This window comes from Amphiura filiformis, chromosome 2 (assembly GCF_039555335.1).
Source record: "Amphiura filiformis chromosome 2, Afil_fr2py, whole genome shotgun sequence".
Taxonomy (NCBI): domain Eukaryota; kingdom Metazoa; phylum Echinodermata; class Ophiuroidea; order Amphilepidida; family Amphiuridae; genus Amphiura; species Amphiura filiformis.
This window is the reverse complement of record NC_092629.1, coordinates 67,957,525-67,979,558: the sequence shown is the minus strand read 5'-3', so window position 1 is coordinate 67,979,558 and position 22,034 is coordinate 67,957,525. Positions and strand designations below refer to the sequence as shown.

Below are 22,034 nucleotides of genomic sequence, written 5' to 3'. Positions count from 1 at the left end.
TCACAGTAACGTTGGTTAATATTATTATAATCAACGCTCTGCAGGGTCTATTGTTCTATTGTTTCCGATTAGAGCGCTGACATATTGGAAAATGTTGCCAATCAATATTCATGAGAGTGTACATTCAACGTCCAGTTTGCGAAATTGGGTGAGTTGTGTTTGGTAGGTGTGAAATACATCTGACTGGGCGTTTTAATTACGTAACGAATAAAGGCATTGACATCGTCGAATGGCTGCCCAGTGCTGTTATGTGTTTAGTTATTATATAGGCCTAATAATTAAATGTATTCATCATTCCTTTAACTTCTTTTCCTTCTCTGTACTTATTTTTTCCTAGGCCTACATTTTATCACTCCCTCGCTCTCATTGTCCCCTCTCGCCCTCCCTCTCTCATTCCCATCATTTTCCTTATATTTCTATTTATCTACTTGCCTTTATTATCCCTGCCTCCAGCTCTCTCTCATTCTCCATATCCCCTCCTCCCCTCTCCCCCCTCCCAAGACTTCTCACAGAGGTGAATCTGTCCCTCCCCAATCCCCTCCCTCTTTGGGTACGCCACTATTTCTATACCAATCTCCTTCTTAAAATAACATTAAATGGAAATTTCTTAAAAACAACCTTTATAGGCCTATACTTATACTTACATGTATACGTATAGCGATTACCATTATAGTGTAATATAGATATATGGACTGGAAATGGCAGCCTTCATACATTCTAATGTGTAATCGATCACCAAGAGCATTCAATTTATTTAAATGAAACACCTATCGTCAGGTGGGTGGTAAAGATGATTGCATCGACAGCTAAAGCCTCCTTATAGTCTTCAGACCCACACAAGCACACATTTGGGATACATTGAGTACAATGGTACCACTTTACACATGACTGCCCTTACACATGACTGTAGTGTGGTCACTTATTGATACTCGCCTGTTGTGTAGAGCGTTAATATGATGCCGGATCAGTGACCAATTTTATGGCTGAACCCCTTTATTCGAAACAATGGTACCACTTTTATGAATAGCCTGTCGCAACTTCGAATCGGCATCAAACGAACAAAAGATTATATAATCTATTGCGACTCTATTTCTATTTAAAAGCTCGTTGATTATAATTTAGATATAAATAAGCCCTTTCTTTGACAAAGCAAAGGGTACATGCATCCAGTAATAACCTGGCAATAAAACTAAAACTTGATAATTTACCTTTTCGTTAATCCTATAAGCCTTTGCAAGTACACCTGAGATGTCGTCATTTGACGTCACGCCGACTTCTCAGGTGTACTCGCAAAGGCTTATGGGGTTTACTGAAAAGGTAAATTCTTCTTTCATTAAAAATTTTAATGATTTGAAACGGACAACAAAATTATACACTCTTGCTGGTCCAGAAAATTCGGGGTATTTTTAGCAAGTGTTGTTTAATATGCAAACTTTTTCTGGGTTCTATCTTAATAGTAGTCCTTTTAAACCCAAGTTCTTTGATTTTACATTATGGCATTAAAAACTATGAACATTAGTATAATAAGACCAATACCAATAATTTGTTGTCTTATTGTAACATCTAGTGGCTCAAAAAAGAGGCGATTATTCGGTGGTTTAAGACGTATTTAGCTTACTGCTTTCTTTATGGAAACGTAGCGGCTTTAATAACCGCCGCTTACATTAGGAAATGAATTTGGAGAAAACCTTCTGTTAATAAAATACTATGCTGAGCCACCAGCCTGGGTGGCTCACGCTCCAGTAATTTTATATGATTGAGCTCAGTAATACATCAAAGAATGTCTTCCAATTCATGAAAACAAATAGATAATCAGCTTATCGGATTAAAAGCTTGGAGGAAGGTCTTGCTGCTCAGCGAGTGTTTGTAATTACCAGAAGGTTTTCTCCAGATTCATTCTCTAATGATTCTGTTTGATATCTATGGAACAATACATTTTACCTCATGAGAATATTCTTACCATCGTTATCATATTAAGACATTGCACAATATAATAATGATTAAATAGATGCTTCAATTGTGTCCAACTCAATGGTGTGTATAATCTGTAAAAGAAAAATTATTATTCCTGTCATAGAGACAAATCACAGTTTACTATAAACCACCGATGTGGTTCATGTTTTATGAAGGGTTTTCAAAAACATTCAGAAAGTAATGTTTTTTTAAGTGTATACAAAGTATTTGGCAAAATTGCTTGCCACATATTTTACAACAACACTTTAATTTTTAATTTGTAGGACCTTTATCTATAAAGGCAGCAAAAAAAGCGTTTATAACACGTTTACTGGGATGTAACCGTCAATAGAGGTATTTTAAAAACAAACAAATAAAAACATTATACGGTATGCCACGTCAGGTCATATTGTCAACAGAGTGTCAGTATTATTGTTATTATCAACAAAAAGTACATTTGCATCACTAAATTTTATATACCAACCTTTTTATCACTTTGTTGATTTAAAGGTACCCCGCATCGGCAAAATGTTTTGCAAGTCATTGGGCAACAGCAGTACATTGCGTCGGCTACTGACATAAATGTCTTTGGGTTCAAAGCTTGAGGATTGTTGGCACCTGTATGACAAAACATAATAATGAACATCGTATGCTCATTCTGACAAAGCATAGTTATTAAAGGGTTCACAACATCTCACCCCCTCTCCCCGTAAAAAAAAAACTAAATCAAAAGGTTTCTTTCCCACAAAATTAAATTTAAACATTGCTTCGGCATTTCTTCGCTTCTGTAGATAACAAAAGTCCATTTAAATGTATGGAATTCACTTTCACTGCTGCAAAAATTTTGTACTTCAATTCCTTTCTACAGACTTGTTTCCCTTGATTGAGTGATTTGTGCATTAAAAGACGACTGTGCACTTTTGACAATGCATCTTTCGCGGACTGGAACTGTTTTGATATGACTGTATGGACCATCCCCCTGACAAAGTATGGGGGATCTACGTCTATGTCAGTGGCACATGTATACGCAACTATATCTTCATCTATCTATCTGTGAAGAATTAAACTTAAACGACATCAAGTGTGTAATTTGAAAATGATTGATTGATTACCTGTGATGAAGCTTACTAGTAGACCAACAACGACAGTGGCTAAACAACCAATACATGTATACCAGGCGTAAGAAACGCCGAACACTTGACTCGCAACAGATCTTGAAGTATAAAGAAAATGAAAGTTCACATTTTGTTTCTTCCGTTATTTAAATTATATTTCTATAGGAACATATAGTAAACTCCTCAAACAAACTTTGGCAACTTTCCAAACCGGCTTTATGTCTTTATTACAAACCAGTATGATGTACCGGTCTTCTGCAGCCGTTGTTTTTCTTGGGCCACCTTTGGGTCCGTCTTTGACTTCTCCGGTCTGACGAAACGTGACGTTTAGCTTGGAGATCATACTGCGGGAAAATCCAAAAGTTGCCACAACGTTTACATATCACTTCCTTTCGGCGATCTTCCAGTGAGTTGTAATCATTCAATTTCAATATCTTCTCCTTCTTTTGAAGCTATCATAAGTTAAGATTAGGTAAAAGACGATTTGTCCATGTGTGGTGTTGTCCATGAGAAAACCTTTACAGAATCATGCATGCACTTCTTACCTTTTTGTATCTGTAGTACTAGTAGAGATATTCAGAGCTGCTGCTGCTGTAGTGACCACAGTGGAAGTGACATTTTGAGTGTGTTCCTGACACAACTCTGCAGACAGTGACAGCTTATTTGTAACTGTTGTATCTGGGTGTATGATGTTGCCAATGATAATTGTGCTTGTGAAGAGAATCGCAAAACAATATCCAAACACTGCTCCCTGAAGTGATAATGAAAATATAAATATTAATAGGCAGTCGTGCTGCACAATGGCAGTGGTATTTTGGTACTGTGCGTAAACTAAATATGGTTGATTTTATTTTTAAACAGGAACTCGTGGAAGCTCCTGGACAAGTTTTAACTTATGGTCCAGTGGGAATAGGGCTGACACAGCAGCGTTAAATCAACTTAGAATCGAAGTCGCAATTTCAAATAGGACCTCGGATTTCAAATTTTGCGTCAACGTCAAATTGACGTTGAAACAACGGTGTTTCAACGTCGGTGTGCGTCCACCTTTTCAACCTGATATCGAAAATATCAACTCTCATTTCTACAATAGTTCAACCCGATATCACGTCTAATCTGAAAAATTGATCACCAGGTTGATGATCGACGAATGGATAAGTCAACTAGAAACCGACGTTGAATCGACATTTATCATTAACCTCATTTCAACCATTGGTTGAAATCTCGTTGATAATAGACGAATTGATAATCGTAAACGTTTATCGACGTTGATTTTTAATTTTTGCCAACTGATGCGTTTTCTCGCTGCGACAGACGCAACAGTAAATTTTACGCAGTGTTTCCTCATCTTCCATGTGGCAACAATTTGCTGTGGCATTTGTTGAAAATTGCAGCAGAAAACCCGGAACTCCTTTGCAAAGAACCACTAAAGAAATGCAATGTACCGATAAAACGATAAAACGCAAAAAAAAAAAAAAAAAAAAAAAGCATCGGACTATTGGGCTATTCCAGTTGAAATCCATATACTTACAGTGATAGCTAGGACCTAAGTCTCCCACACTTGAGGTATAGATTTCAAAAGGAGTCACCCATTCAGGTAACCCTTGCAATTCACAGTCCTGTATGGAAGATTAAAACCAATTCTTCTATAAGGGGTATGTGCATTTTAACTGGAAGAACCCAATATGAAAGCGCTTTTTAATACATACCTTAGAATTACTCCAAGGGAGAAACATTCCAAGACAAAACAGGCCAAGGAGAGGTCCACCAAATAGAGCAAAAAAGTTGAAAACAAACTTGACAGAAAAAAAAGGTAATTATTTTTTTGGAAAGAACACGCATATCATATACAATACTTAATAAATGTTAGTATACTCCGATACAGGGCGATGTTGACGATGGTTTACAGTAACGTGGTATTCAATAGTTAGGGCCGTTGTTATATGGGTAAGGGGCAGACTTGTACCCGAGTCCAGCTTGTCCGAGTCCGAGCCGAGCCGAGTCCATTTGTATCCGAGTCCGAGCCAAGTCCGAGTCCTTTTGTGTCCGAGTCCGGACTCGAGTCCAAGTCCAGGGGTGCCGAGTCCGAGCCAAGTCCGAGTCCAACAAAAATATGATTCGAGTCCGGACTCGAGTCCGGCTCGAGTCCGGACTCGGTCAAAGTCCATGCCCGTGTGTGTGTAGGGGGGGGGGGTCATTCAACTTATGATGTGACAGGTGTCTGGCATTGCTTAGTAGGAGCCTATTTGTATAAAAATGGGTCATTTGGGTATAACAAAATGAAAAAGGGCTAATTGGGTATAAAATTTTGAAAGAAGGGGGTCATTTGGTATAACATTTTGAAAAAATGGGTCATTATTTCCCAAAAATGGAGCAAAATTTTAAATTTTGTTTCTAATTTGAAAATTTACAATACAAATTTGCTGAAAAAAGAAAATTGCAAAGTTTTTGATGCTAAAATTGTAGAAAAAGAAGGTCATTGGCCATAAGTCACTCACTACACTATACCACACACCGCTCTCCCTATACCAGACTTGTAGTACCCGTACCCGTACTCGGGTCCCAATTTCCGTACCCGTGGCTTTGGACCCGTACCCGTACTCATGCCCTATTTTTACCGTACCCACGGGTACGGGTACCATACAGTACATGGTTTATACACAAATGCAGGAAAGTGAGAATAGAATACTATCACTTTCCAGATGCATGTTAACTCCTCTGATCATAAATTCATAATTAAAACAAATAGGTTACATCATGAATGGGGTTGTGTGGGGAGTAAATGGAAAGCTTTAGCAAGTGCCCTTAAATTTATTTTAGCCTGGTCCAGGGCCCTGAAAAATATCAATCCAACCCTGGCTACACAAAAAGAACATGAATGCTGAGATCTACAACAGCCTGTGCACACTGCCACCCATGACATGTATGCTACATGTACATGTCTCATTCACACAATGACTGATCAATACAGAAAAAGACCTAGCAAACTGGAAAAACATTTCAAGATTTTTTTCTTTTGTGGTGAATTTTTATGTTTTATGTTAAAATATCATTATTTTAGCTTGTATTAATCATTTTGATATTCCCCATTCAAATACACTCCACTTCTTGTATGCTGCCCACATGTAGAACTAATGATATGTGACTGGTGCTGGGGACTGGAGTGAGATTTTCTGCCAGCCACATGAGCTCACAGTGTACATGTACTTCTTCTACCAGTGCATCTGAGACAAATGAATAGAGAGGTCCTTACCATACTGAAGTTTGGGATTTGATAAGAGATTTAAAGGAGTTTTAAAATATTGATAAAACATGAATATAATTATCCAGATGTGCATAATTAATGATAATAATTATAATGATTGAGCTAATGGATAATCTGATGGATGTGTATTGTGTAGATGTGCATGAATGTACTTGGAAAATTGACAATTAATTTAATTCCAATTGATGTTTTAAGATAAATAATTTTTCCACATTGTACATGGATTGATTGGACTGGAATCGGACTGGGGTCGACTTCGAGCCCGAGTCCTATTTTTTTACCGAGCTGAGCCTTTTAATGTTCAATTCCGAGCTGAGTCAGAGTCCGGCAAAACCAAAGAACAAAGACATAGTTTTTTCACTTGCATCCCAAAATATGCCACATTTAGGCTAGATTCACCATGACACCAATATTTAATCTCTTTTTGTACTTGTTTTATTAATTTGTTTATACTCATACCCATAATTATGGGTATGTCTAATTCCCCTCATAATACCCATAACTCATACCCTATAATTGGACCCATAAGTTCAAATTTCCATACCCGTACCCATGGCCCATACCCATACTGGGACCCGTACCCGTCCTCGAGTCCCAATTTCCGTACCCGTACTCGTACCCGTGGCTTTGTACCCGTACCCGTACTCATACCCTATTTTGACTTTGGACCCGTACCCATACTCATGGACTCGGACCCGTACCCGTGACATGGGACCCGTACCCGTACCCATGGCTTGGGACCCGTACCCGTACTCATGGTCCGGGACCTGTACCCGTACTCATGGCGGGTCCCAATACTACAAGTCTGCCCTATACACACCCACCCTACCAAACCCCTACTACACAGTTAACATTTAAAAGACTCAACACAACTCAACCAACCAACTGTACACACACCCCTTCAAAGTCCCATACCCATGCATGAACAGGTATCTCCTGATGGTAAAAACTTCTACATGTATCAGACCACCTGTACTAAACAGCACTCACAGTCACAGCAGTCATGTGGGGCTATCTGTGTGTGTGTGGCACACTACATGTAAACGCACAGTGAACTTGCACCCAGGGACTAGAGAAGTGTCACTAGGCTGCATGCAGCATACATGTAAATGAATTGCAATGTATTCAATCATAGAAAAATATCATCATCATCATCGTTATCATTCTCTTTATCATCATCATTATCATCATCGTCATAATAATAATAACAGAAATTCACCTTTAATTCTAAATATCTTTTCAAAATTGTCCCATACAAATGTGCACCCTACAGCCATTACAATTTACTGAGCTGAGATGTATGGTCCAGTGTGCATATTTCTCTCTTTCAAGATTGGATTGGAAAGTTCCATGAAAGAACTCTTAGATATTTTGATGTAGTCCAAATATTTAATAAAGTTTGCATTTATTTAATTATCAATTATTTCATTAATGATAACAATAATATGATTCTACAAAGTGACAAATAAATCTAAATAATTTGGTCGATATGTAGGATATATGACAGATCACAGATTTGACAGCCCCAATTAATTTGTAAAATTGCCAAATATTTAAAGTCAACAAATTTGAGATCTACTTTGACATTTTTAGATAATCATTTCACATTTTACATGGATTTAATTGGACTGGACTCGGACCGGACTCGGCTTCGAGTCCGAGTCCTTTTGTGTCCGAGTCCGAGCCGAGCCGAGTCTTTTGGTGTCCGAGTCCGAGCCAAGTCCGAGTCCAACAAAAAAGTGGACTCGAGTCCGGACTCGAGTCCGAGTCCGGACTCGAACGATACATCACTGGTAAGGGGCGCCATTCCCCCTGGTAGTCCCTGCAAAGAAGAGTGATAGAGAGAAGGAGGGGAAGCTGAGCAGTGGCCTACCGTGGCCGTTTCTCCCCCGGGAGCTGCAGAAAATGTAAATTTGGCTGCCCCTTCATAAACAGCGGAAAAGTGAAGAGGATTTTTTTCTAACTTTTCATACATTTTTCATAATTCTTCCGCCCTTTTTCTTTAAATGTTTTTTGCCGCCCTACTTCTGCCCCTTTCTTCTTTTTTGCCTTGCGCTCCCAAGTCCCCCTCTCACCCCCCAAAAACAACAACAACAACAACAACAACAACAACAACAACAACAACAACAACAACAAACAAACGCGCATGCTGATGCGAGGTGGTGAATTTTGAGGTACATTAATTTTGTACAAAACATAATGCCATTTTAAGAATGAGATTTTCAACAGTTAGCTATAATTTGAATAAGGTGTTATGGAGCAAGTTGAACGATTCAAACAGATAACTACACAATATTTTTATTTGATAGATAAGGGTGCAGCCGACGGCCTTATCACATTGACGTATTCGACATTTTATACATTTTTGAGAAAATTGGAATATTCGTGTGTTATGTTATACACTATATATGTGACGTGTCATGTCAAAAGCAGACACTTTTGGGCAGGTTATGAATTTTGAGGTTTTAACATATCTTAAATCAAGAGATATTTTGCTCCACAACGCTGTTTATCCAATGAAATCGGACATTCCTAAGCGAAGATATTGAGTTTGTATGTTATGGTATTATAAAATTCGAAATTGAGATATCGGCCTTTATATTATATTATTGACAATGTTGAGAGTAGGAATTACATTGAAAAATGTCTCAAAAATACAAGATGCCAGTTATATTCTGGTCTGAAACTATCAGACAATATTTTTAACATTAATAACATCACAAATTTGCAACAAACCCAAATTGTGAAAAAATCACCCGCGGGCAGATTTTTGGCTATTTCTACATTTACGATCCTGCAAAACGTGTCTGCTTTTGACATGACAAATCACATATTCACCAATAGCCATGCGTCAAAGTGGCTTAATTAGTAAGATATTAATTGCAAAACATTGATCACAATAAATTAAATCATATTCAAGCCAGATTGACTCTTGTGTGTAAAGTTAGGGATTTACATGTGAAGGATTTGTACAAACAACTCAATTGGATGAAGGTAAATCAGCGGGCTGATTATTTTAGAATTATTCTTATGTATGAATGTATTAATAGTGTGGCTCCTGAGTACCTGAGGGACAACATTCACTCACAAATAAACATTCACTCATACAACACTAGATTTGTTGCAAATAAAAATGTTTTCCATTCGTCTGTTCAAACTGAAACTGGTAAACGTTCCTTCAGGTACTCTGGAACAACAGCATGGAATAACCTCCCTGACAATTTAAAACAAATTAGCAATACTATTTATTTATTTATCTATTTATTTATTTATTTATTTATTTATTAATAGTGCTCAGAGGCTACTAAATTCAAGGGATGCCTCCAGATATGACGGGACAGGGATATGAGAAGAGGTCCGATTTTAGAAGCAGGAGGAAAACTGGAGCACCCGGAGAAAAACATGCGAGGACGAGCATGGATCGGCAACCAAACTCACATGTGGCACCGCGGGGATTTGAACCCGGGCCACAGTGGGTTTTATTAATTTTAAAAAGTCGCTTAAGGGGTGGGGTATGAACCTTTGGACAGTATTTATTGTGGGACATTAGATCACATCAGACATATCGAATTGCATTCTGAATACGAAGAATGTCCTTCTGATATCAAATAATTTTTATTTTTTGTGGGATGAAAAGCCGACGATCAATTGAAAATGTTGACCTTTAGTGTTGAAGATATGGATTTTATTCCCAAAACGCCAAAATAAAAAAGGCCTTTTGGGGAAAAAAATCCATATCTTCAATATGAAAGGTCAAAATTTTCCATTGATCGTCGGCTTTTCCTCCCATCTATATACACTTTAAGAATATATCATTAAATTTATAAAATTTTCTTCGAGGACTGTTATATCTCAAAAATGTGAAAAATATCAAATTTTATTAATTTGTCATAAAATGTGTATTTAATCGTAAATTTCAAAAAATGAAAATTATTTGATATCAGAAAGACATGCTTCGTATTCAGAATGCAATTCGACACGTCTGAGGTGCTCTCATGTCCCACAAAAATACTGTCGAAATGCCATAAACGTTCATTCCAGATCCCTTAAGGAGCACATTTTACAAACCTAACTAGTCTATCCTGTTTATAGTCTCATTTGTTTTAATCTTTTAAATATTTTATGGTATTACTCTGTATATATTATGCAGTTTGTAATTTTATAATATTTATTTGTTTTATATCTTGTATTTACAATAATTGGTGCAATGACTTTCTAAGTGTATTTTACATTTATTTCTTGTAAATCGTTTGTTTATATGTTTTATTGTATCGAGGGCCCCTGTGGAAAGCACTGCTTGCACTGATCAGGGTTTACCCTCGTTAAAGATGTTATTAAATAAATAAAAAAGTATGTCGTATCTGCAATATAATTTGCCGTTTCACATCGTAACGTATTTGCGTGACGTATTGCGCGACTTTGTCATTGCACGGTAAAATTGCTGTTTGGTACTTTTCACATAGTGACTTGACGTATTTGCTGTTTCATCTAGTGATGTATTGTTCGACGCAGTTTACTTAATATTGATTTTGTGCAGAATAAGGTATGCTCTGATAGTGATAAGTGAAATATATTGACAAAATGGTATATTTGCATTTGCAAAACCAGATTTTATTTAAGAAATAAAGGGTAATGCATGATCCTTTACACGAAAATAATGTGTCCGAGGCAGAAAAAACGTAAATAATTATTTAAACGGTTTTACTGCCGAGGACACATTATTTGCGTGTAAAGGATAATGCTGCACCCTTTATTGCTATTCTATTACCACAAAATAGTGTGATTTAATATACAATAACACACCCCTGACATTCCATTCTCCCCTACATAAGCAGGTGTGCTGTGCGCTCTGCTGTGCGCTGTGATGATAGAAGAACATAAATTTCGTTGCCCTTGACACTTTATCGCTAATTAATGGTCTGTCACGTGACGCGTTTCAACAAATCACAGTGCGCGATTTTGAATAATGGGTCGTGGGGGTAATATAATCGACAATATTGTGTTAATCAAGAGTATGCATTAAATGAAAATCACTAAACCACTCCAAATGCGTATTTTGCAAATAAGTCACTATGTGATACGGCGACGAAGTGTTTTTGTGCCCGCTTTTGTAAGTTACTTTATAGAGGAAACTTACCTTTAACAAGCTAGATCCAAGCAGTGATATAATGTAGGAAATTAAAACAGCAAGTAGTCCAAAACTAAATGCTGAAATATAAGTTCAATAGAACATAAAATTATTGAATACGTCACACACCACCATGTGTACGCAATGCTTACCATCAGCCATAGTTAACATAAAATCTACCAATTCTAAAATAGACGGTCGATATGCTAGACAACTTATTAATAGAGAAGTTGATGCGTCTAATGCACAAGCCCCGTAGGGAATGCAAAATGCATTAGCATATTAGTACAAGTAAGCAGTTTCCCGAGCAAACAAATACATATAAGATAATAAATTCCGTCCTTTTTTTTACTAAAATTGTTGGAAAATACAAGCAAATATAAATCCATCAACCCTCAAGACAATTGAACGCGTCCAAAAGCAATAACACACAATCAATACACTCCACGCATTTTAAACGTTTGCTCTGATTTGTTTTCAGTATCCAAGATTGCATGATCAGATTTTTCATAGTGTGTCATGTACCTCACATTGAGGCCTGTGGGCCTACCAAACTACTGTCTGTTCAATTAGCTTAGATTCTTGTATTTTTAAGATATTTGAAAACATACAAAATTGTGGTCAAACTCATCAAAGAAAAGTGTTAGCACAGCCTTAGACCCGACGTGATTTACACTTTTCAAATTCCAAAGTTCAATATAAAACCCCATTTCTATTCAATTTTGCCTCATTTTAGGCAGTTACTTGGGTCCACCAAAAGGGTTCGCAACCTTTTCACAAATCGAGTGGGACGGTCCATTCTCAACTTAGGGCATAGACCCTATCGAAAAATCTGTCCACCAGTGCAATCTGTCCTGCCATTTCAATTGTTATACCGTTGCGGTTATTGGATAGGGTCTATAGGTGATATGATGGTCCACCGGTTTTTGTTGCACGAAATTAGGTGAAGCTCAGTGAGGTGTGCGCGATTAGGTTTTATGCATAACATTATTCCGACAATGACATTAAAATTATGGATTTCAACTGCATTCATCGATAAAAATGTAATTGAGTTTTGTTTAATACCACCATTCTTTCCCAAGAACAGCATTTGCTTGACATTTTCAAATACAGTGACTTTGCAAGAATTGTTTTCTGTAACCTAAGTCATTGTTTTAAATAATATTTTCTTGTACAAAAGTTCTTTTGTTTCCAAATCTTCTTCTCATAGTTTGTATTCAACAAACAAAACGTAATCAAAACGTAAACAAATTGAAAATAAATGTGTAGTTTTATAATAGGCCTAGGCTCACACCTTCTTAGATCCATCCACACAATAAATAAATAAATAAATAAATAAATAAATAAATAAATAAATAAATAAATAAATAAATAAATAAATAAATAAATAAATAAATAAACAAACAAACAAACAAACAAATAAATACATAAATAAATAGCAAGGAATGTATTAATATAAGCTGGGCCTATTCTGAATATAGGTATTTTTATGGTAATGTTCCAACAGCGGGGTTTCAACACGAAAATAGGCCTATTGCTGGACAAGATACATTCCGATGCGGATGGTCGAATAAATACTATCTCAGCGCATCTAATTATTATGACAATCGTCCCCATTGCACAAAATGGATTGGTTCAAAAAAGTTTATGGTAACCGACATTCTACGGCTTGTTATCAAAATATCGCGGGAAAAGACCAAAATTGAAAAGAAATGGGGTTTCAAATTGAACTTTGGAATTTGAAAAGTATAACTCACGTTGGGTCTAAGGCTGTGCTAACACTTTTCTTTGATGACTTTGACCACAATTTTTATTTTTTCAAATATCTTAAAAATACAAGAATCTAAGCTAATTGAACAGACAGTAATGTTATATCCATGATGCAAGATACAATTCAGCACCGGTTTTGATATTGGACACATTAGAAGAAAAAACGAGTTACACAGAGCTCATAAAAGATGGCGATATTCCACCACACTATGAGAAATGGGGTATCCCACCACATCATAGGAAATGAGGTATCCCGCCACACTATGTGAAATGAGGTATCCCGCCACACCTTAGGGAATGAGGTTATGACATTTCTTTTACGGAACATGAACAATGCGAGCTTTCTTTCTCCAATTTTGATATGATGGACGATAAGACTGACGATATGATCGCACCCATTTAAATGACAAATGGGTAGTTTACGAAAAAAACATATGTTTTACTGTTCATTAACATAATTACCGATTACTTTTGCTAGTTTTGTCATGCGCAGATCAGGTATGCTTCTGAAGTGTGGGCGTATAATGTCCTGTACAGTAACTGCTGCAAGTGCATTCACACCGGAAGAAACCGTACTGAAATAGAGACAATGTTGTCAAATTAATTCTACTTCAAATCTGTAACATCATTCTACTATACATTTTGTTTGTTTGTTCGTTCGTTTGTCTGAGGGCCCGCCTAGGTCCGAATCACAAATATGTAAATTCATTCTAAATAAGCCCTAATATTTTACAATTAAGCGCTAAAGAAAGATAGGTCAGAGTTCTGCTGCGCCAAAACTTACAACTAAACAGTCCAGAATGTTGCTTTATATATTCTAATTATTTACCTCAGCGTAGCACTGAACACACTTGCGACGAAAAGACCTGGAATACCTGGTGTGTTACGAAACAAATCCAAGATGTAGTAAACTATCATCTGTACAGAGAGGAAAAACAAACTAAGAACAATGACTTTCGCCGTCGAGCAATGATTAAAGGACATGGGTTCAATTCCCGGGCGGGATCACTTTTCCTATTTCCTTCTTTAATCATTGCTCGACGGCGAGACTGATAATATTGCATTATAGTTTCCTATTTTATGATGTTCAAAAGTTACCTGGCGTCTCAATGAATGCATTAACGAATTACAATCGTCACTGTATAAATCGGGAATGATTACTCACCTGATCTGGCTTCTGAACGAGTCCCAGAGTTAACGGATCACAACCTTCATAGTAAGCGTACATAGTGACACCAGCAATACACACTAATAGGAATATCAGCATCACACCAACACAACCAATGGCAACAGCACTGCTAACGAGAACATTGCATACCCAATGGTTGAGACTGCATGTGAATGATCTTTTGCAGAAACTTTCTGGGGACATTAAATATGTCTGTAATCCCGTAATTTCGGATGTTTGCGTAGTCGTACGCACTGTGCATATGAGATTATAGGCAAGGTTGGTTAGGGAACAACATTGCAGGGGGGTTGAAGTGGTGGGTTATTCGTAAACATATTGGGACTTTTGTTACGAATTATTCATTTACCTCACGGATTCTGTTGATCCGTTTAATCGCATAGTTTGAAATTCTAAAACATATCGCTAACGACTCCCATGTAACTATCAGCCGGACGTTGTGTTTTATGCTACGTTTTTGCCTTTATCGCTGCCCGCACCTGGCGAATCCCGCAAGGGTTATGTAGGGTCACTTTATAGTTATATAGTATTTTGTCCGTACACGGAAATCAGGATATATCATTTAAGTACTCACATTTTAGCTTCTCTTGCTGTCGCCAATGTGAGGTATCGCTGAACCATGGTTTGGTTAACAGCATAGATGTGACCCCAGAAGAATATTCCACCCACGAAAACAGACCAAAATGTATGACGTATGCTAGGATCAGGACTAAAACTTTAATAATATTTAGAAAAAACGAAACATGACTGTTGATTCAAACTATATTTCTGAAAATGGACACACTAACATAAAAAATGTATTGTGCAGTTTAATTGACTAAGAATTAGAAGACACGATAGGATGTTTTCTGCTTTTACTATCCTCTTTCGCGTATTGATTGTAGTTGATATCGGCGGCAATGACGGCCACATTATTGGACCTGAGTATCCACTAACACATGATAGGCCCAAAGGATAGTAAAACAAAAGTCCTATCGCTTATTCTCCAATTCAATCATAGCGTGTGCATATATTGGTACCAACCATGGCCAAGCGGAACGGGCTCCAGAGCTTAAAAGCTTAAAACTTTGATTTAATGAATGTGTGCACAATAGATTTTCACATCTGATCTTTTCAGTCACTGTACCTCCTCTGTTTGTTGTCTTCCCTAGTGGACTACTTACGTTTGATTGCGGAAAACATGCTTAACACGGTTGTCTATGGATGGGATTGTCGGATAATGTATCTTTAAATGGAATTGGCTTGTAATTGGTCGCACAGATCTCGATATTGTATAAATCCTCCGGGCACCTGCCATTACCAATAATAACCTCATGGTACACGTCTATGTGTTGGCACGAACAATAAACTCTCACTAGGTGCATGAGCGCGTTTTTTATTTCCAGGCTTTGTGCTTGCGGTTAAATTGGATTGATAAACAAGTATGATTGACGTGGTTTGTTAGGGACAGAGTCCCCAATGAACATAGTCGAAACTCGGGCTTTCGCTATTAATAAACTGGTAGATTTTATTTTGTGTTTGGTGTAATTAGGCCACCCTTTAATTTAGTGCATAGGCACTATTGGGTTCTCGCCTGGTCTCTGACCGAATTGTTATAAATATAAATAAATAGATTCTAAAATCAAAATTGTTCAGTATTGAAGTGCCATTATAATTATGTCATTATGATATGTTGCATTCAATTTTATAAGCCTACGTATACATTACTTTTACTGTCACTAATATATTTATATAACCTTTTTCATCAACATTTTATACTAGTATTTTGATGTAATAATTGTCAGTATAATTTCAAGTTCAACTCAATGCGTTCATCATGATTAATAACATATTTGTATTTATCAAAAATCGACTATGGCATAGTGATACTCATAATAGTAAGGTTGCCGGTTCGAGCCCCCATCTCCACCCAGGTGTAAAAATGGGTACTGGCGCGGCATTCTTAAGTGCTGGGAAGGTAACAACCTCACTTCGACCCCCCCTTCTCCAGCAACATTTGATGGTGGAGTATGGCCTTATCGCTAACGGAATTTTGAGATGTGCACTTCGTCCTGTAAAATACAGGTTTCAATCCGTTACCTTTCTTACACGGACAAATTACGCTATTAAACATTGACCAAAATGTGAGCTTTTACCAGTAAATTATTACCGCTTTTCACACCTATGCTCATTTAAAATCTGATTTTGTAAATTATACATTAAAACGCCCTTAGTTGCCCTTACTTGAAGTCGAGCCTTTTAGTGATGACTGCTGCTTCCCATATCTGGCTAACATCTCCTATTCTTCTACATCCCTCAATAACGGCAGCAAGGATACCAGCGATAATAACGAGTATCTGAAAAGCATCTGTCCACAACACAGCTTTCATACCACCCTGTATAAAAACATGTGGAAGTATTGTCATTATGATTGTTACCAAATGAAAAAAAACCAGTTTTGCATATATTAATTAGCCAGACGTGTAATAAAACACATGGTACATACATACAAATGTGCCGATTTCGTCATATAGCCATTTACGGTTTTCATCCGATTTACGGCCATCTAAATTTTTTTTAATCTTTCATGAAAAATATTCATGTATAATCAATAAATATTGTGTTTATGCCATTTTTTAATGTTATTATATCTGGCTCTATGGTGGAGTTCGTGGCCATATCTGTTGTACTCAATCAACCATTATTTTATTGTTGTATATGTCAAGGGCTTTCAGAAAAACTTGGGTGATCAATCTGAATATGCCTAACTTTTTCTGTAGAGAGCGCTTTTCAAAATGGCCGACAAATTAACTACATTTTACTATAATCTTAGCTCCAGATACTCATAGAGATATGATTTTGGTGTCTATACATATGTTTTCAGGGTCAAGGAACCCGGAAAAAATAATAGTATAGACTTAGAATATGAATAACCTTTCTATTGACGGCGCTTTTCAAAATGGCCACAAAATTGACTATTTTTGACTTTATCGCAGCTCTAGAGGTTCATAGAGCCCGGACGTTTGTGTCTAAACAAACGGTTTTAGGGTCAAGGTACCCCAAAAAACTACTAGTATAGAGCGGAAAGAAGAATTACGCATCGCACACTAGCACAATTAAACATGAATTTACAAATGGAAACATTACATGCATAGGCAGATATACCAGAGTAAAAACTCAGGACATACCTGCCTGTGCGGGGACTCGAACCCCAGACCTCTCGCTTGTCGGGCGAACGCTCTTACCACTGAGCTACACAGACTGTCCCTGATAAACAGGACTCAAGTCTGGTACTTATGGATATGAGCAGTCATGCGGGGTAAACAGTACAAACAACACATTACATACCAGTGTACGAGATCAATTAATGATGCTAACCCGCCGGCCTAATATAATCATGCAAACAAGGGAAGAGGCCTACGCATCATACACTGGAACAAGAAACATTCAAACATACAAACTAGCGCACGAGATCAAATTTGATGCTTGAATCGTATTCTTAATAAAAATGTAAGAATACGATTAAGCATCTTCCCTTGTTTACTAGTATAGGCTAATATAATATGATTAACTTTTCTATTGAGGGCGCTTTTCAAAATGACCGCAAAATTGACTACTTTTGACTTTATCTTAGCGTTATGGGTTCATAGATCTGACCTTGGTGTTTAAACATATGTTTTTAGGGTCAATGAACCCCAAAATACTACTATATTAGACTTGGACGCAGTAGGAGGGGACAGCCATCCTGAATTTCAAAATGGCCATCACGAAATTGTCCTTTTTATATTTAACTTAAAACTCGAATCAAAGACAAACCCAAGAGAACAGTCAAGAAAGTCATCGCCATGAATATGACTGACAAAGCCATCGAAGTGGCTAGAGATAGAGGTCTTGGCACTGATGATATTCTGACATATGATGTCTACCTTCACCATTGCTGTTTGGTGACGGTTTAATGACCAAAGCAGAAAAGAGCCAACTTATTCGGGATTTAGAGGAAACCCTCAAGCCTGGTGACTTTTGCTACCGGCATAAAGATGATTCAGCCTTCCTAATTGATGTCATGGCAGCAATCCTCAGAGTGCCTCTATCAGGACTTACAAGTTTCTCTGATCTGCTCTCACAGTTTGCAGAAACAACCTCTATGTATAATCACCATGGCAGATGTGATTATATCTTTGTCATTTATCCATGACGACCCATCGGTGAAAGATACAGAAAGGTTGAAGAGATGCAGCACAACTCCAGTGGTACTGAGCGCAATTGAGTTATCTACACCAATTCCAAAGGACATGTCAACGTTCTGGCCGTCAAGCCAAAATAAACTGCTGCTGGGAACACTAGTGTATGCATTCTTGCGTGATAGGTCCATGGAAATGCATAAAGAGCCAACTGTTCTTAGCCAGCTATGCAATGACAGTGACAAATGGAAGTGCATAACGATCCATAATGGAACTGAATATAACATGCGGCACCTGCAGTCTCGAGTTAAGAGGCAGATCTCCGTATACCCATGCATGTCCTAGATTGTGTCCGAGCTGGTCACAAAACATGCATTGTTATATCCAACGATACGGATGTAACAGTTGCCGTGCTGTTTTATATGGCTACCTTTCTTCACGAGGGTCTTCAGGAACTGTGTGTAAGAACAGGGAGTGGCAACATATACCCGTTTTGTCCCTCTCCACATTCTGTATGCAAGGTTGGACCCTCATATGTGCACAGTGCTTCCTGCGCTACATAGCCTCACAGGCTGTGACATCACCAGTAAAATAGGCACAAAGAAAGCAGCCCTGTGGTTTACTTGCAAGGATTTGGAGCAAAAACTCCACTAGGTTCTTCTTCTATCCAGCAGGCAGAACAGTACTTGGTGCAAGTCATAGATGCTGGAAACAAGTCCAGTATTTTTCTGCAACTCAGAACACATCAGTTTCACTTCTCAAAGTCAGCTTTACACCAGAGTCTGCCATCAACATCTAAAGGTTTGGAGCCTCACATCTACCGTGCATTCTTCAATGCATATGCCACCATGCATGTTCTGGATAGGAAACTCAACGTCCAAACAGCGGATCTAGATCCACTAAACTATGGTTTTCTACATGAGAACGGACACCTTATTCCTTCAACATCATGGAGATCATTGAAGTCATGTTGGAGTGTGGTGTGTCATTGCGGCAAATGTGCTCGTGTAATTTGTCCTTGCCGTGCAGCAATGAATGCAGCAATGAATAGCTGTAGAAATCTCCACAACTGACCTGATAGACAATATTTATGAACTATTATTCCGGGCTATTGAAGATAATCACGTTCCTTACAAATCAAATGGTAAATTGGTACGGTTTTCTTTCAATCACAACATAAGTTTAACTGCCTGCCTATAGCCTAATAATGACAGGCTCCTGGGAAACTCTGTCGACCAGACGAAACTGTCAGGTTAATAGTCACGTGAGCTTAGGTCTGATTTATTATACCATATAAAATGCATTTTAAGCATGGACAAAATCATGTAGATGTTAAACTCAATGAATAATATATACTTAATGCTCCCATTGGACACTATTAGACATTACAAAAACAAGTATAGCTACCAAAACTATGACTCTTTGCTTATAAATAACTAAATTATAATTACAATGTTAATTTTTGGCGGCCATTTTGAAATTCAAGATGGCTGCCTCAAAGGAGGTGCCAGTGAATAAACACTGGTCTTATTGAATTCTTTGGTAGTAAAAACATAGGTATAAACACCAAAATCATGTCTCCAGAAACTGAGATATTGTCAAAAGTAATAATTTGGCGGCCATTTTGAACAACGCCCTCTATAGAAAAAGTTAGGCAAATTCAGATCAATCACCCAAGTTTTTCTGAAAGCCCTTGACTTGTACAACAATAACATCATGGTTGACTGAGTACAACAGACTGAGATGGCCACGAACTCCCCCATAGAGTCTAGAGTAATAAACTATTAAAAGAAGTCTGCATCAAAATCATCCTAACACAAAAACAACATAGAAACACATACCACTGCGTATTTAAAAGTCAATAAAATGATGTTTCGTCTATTGATCAGACGGAAGCTGCATGTTTTCAACATTATTAACACGGTAATACTTACGACACTGGTGTAAAGCGTACATACGAATCCGGTGATTACCACGGAACCCCATAAGCTTATTCCAGTAACTAAATAATAATAATAATAATAATAATAATAATAGTAATAATAATAATAAATACTTTACAACTCATTATCCACAGGACCGACAAAAATATACCTGTGATCTGTGATATTTGCATTCTTCTACACACTCGCTACGACACGATCAATCCGATTTTTCCCAAAGCTCACTATGATTCACAAGGAGCTGTGAACTACCAACTCGCAACAGTTTAAAGAGTTGCTAACCTTAAACAATTTGTCACCTTAAAATCATTGCGCCCTAATCCCCATCTTCTTTTAAACCCGTGTCATTGTTAATTTTACTGATACATTCGTTTGCCTGTTACCCTGTATATTTTTCTTTACGATATTAAGGAAGTCTGTCATAACTGCTCCAAATTGTTGTCCAATTGTTGTCCATGCAATCATAGGCTAAAATAGCGCTTCAAAGAGATTGTATTTTTTTGTTCTCCGAATATAAGACTGGTTGAAATAAACATACAGTTATACGGTTTAAGATCCACTTCTTTCATATAATATCGTGACATAATTATTGTCAAAATTATCGATATTAATGCTGAATTTTACTGTCCAAAGGTGACATGATTTATAATGATTTACAATCAGACTTGGCCGTTACTGGTGTCCCAAGGTGGGGGTTCCATCAATTACTTGTTAGTGTGCTATACAGAAGTGTACACAACAGTGATTTCCGATACACACTCATGAATTAATTGAACAAATTAAATATCCCGCACTGGTATATCTGTGGTTCCATCAATAGAGTACCAAATACAGTAAACGTTTCTCGGACTGGTGTATACAAAATAATTATTGACCTGGTGTAGACGATGTGCCGTGTATTTTAAATGGCGTATTTGTGTTTTGCTGCTGTGAAATGAAGCAGTTCTTAAGACATTTGCGCCTTTACGTACACGAAGTTTTATTTAGCCAAAGGATCACTGTTTCATCCGATGTCCATTATATTTTATTTCTTTTTTTTTTGTTACAGAGCTACAAACTTTTGAAATTTGTCACTTTTTGAATACATAACTCGCCATTATGAAATATTAACGCAGTGGTCCTTAATCAACCGAAATATAAGGGTTTTTTTTATATAACCTATTTGATATTTCGGCAAAGGATATAATGCAATGGCGCTATTAGAATGTCGTATAGGCTATTAGTATACTATACTTACATAAATTAAAATTACTAAACTAAAGCTACATAATGGAGGATACTTTTATCTTACCGACATTCAAAGCTAACGCAGGTCCATACATAACCAAACCCATGAATAATGGCTGCAAAAGAGAAACATATTAAAATTTATTTGTTTATTTTATATTCACACCTATGCCGGTTCGTTGTATATTGCGCTCAGAAAGTATTCTTACACTTACACAAATCCGAATTTTTAAAAACAGACCATATTTGGGTAAATTTTTTTTTAATAGACGCAGTGTCGAATCCTGCAT

The 22,034-nt window shown here is 37.2% G+C and overlaps 1 protein-coding gene and 2 long non-coding RNA genes across 3 annotated transcripts; all 3 read right to left on the bottom strand.

The window, feature by feature from the left end:
* Positions 1 to 1,912: 1,912 nt before the first annotated feature.
* On the bottom strand, positions 1,913 to 3,169 carry LOC140136644 (uncharacterized). The gene is made up of 3 exons (XR_011856720.1): positions 3,066 to 3,169; positions 2,438 to 2,571; positions 1,913 to 2,045 (listed from the first exon to the last, which is right to left on the bottom strand). It is a non-coding gene; the product is annotated as an uncharacterized lncRNA (long non-coding RNA).
* Positions 3,170 to 3,609: 440 nt separating this feature from the next.
* LOC140171811 (sodium-coupled monocarboxylate transporter 1-like) lies at positions 3,610 to 14,600 on the bottom strand. The gene is made up of 6 exons (XM_072195144.1): positions 14,394 to 14,600; positions 14,058 to 14,146; positions 13,691 to 13,803; positions 11,468 to 11,538; positions 4,775 to 4,861; positions 3,610 to 3,819 (listed from the first exon to the last, which is right to left on the bottom strand). Exons 1-6 carry the CDS (start codon positions 14,598 to 14,600, stop codon positions 3,610 to 3,612), a joined length of 777 nt encoding a protein of 258 aa, XP_072051245.1.
* A 383-nt stretch (positions 14,601 to 14,983) lies between these two features.
* LOC140146548 (uncharacterized) lies at positions 14,984 to 20,571 on the bottom strand. Its single transcript, XR_011858261.1, has 3 exons — positions 20,509 to 20,571; positions 16,638 to 16,789; positions 14,984 to 15,129 (listed from the first exon to the last, which is right to left on the bottom strand). It is a non-coding gene; the product is annotated as an uncharacterized lncRNA (long non-coding RNA).
* Positions 20,572 to 22,034: the final 1,463 nt, after the last annotated feature.

Excerpts from the sequence above, each read along its gene's own strand:
- LOC140171811 (XM_072195144.1), bottom strand. The coding sequence starts at position 14,600 with ATGTCCCCAGAAAGTTTCTGCAAAAGATCATTCACATGCAGTCTCAAC. Across the intron at positions 14,147-14,393 it reads TCGTTCAGAAGCCAGATCAG|ATGATAGTTTACTACATCTT; the intron begins GTGAGTAATCAT and ends CTCTCTGTACAG. Across the intron at positions 13,804-14,057 it reads GTGTTCAGTGCTACGCTGAG|TACGGTTTCTTCCGGTGTGA; the intron begins GTAAATAATTAG and ends TCTCTATTTCAG.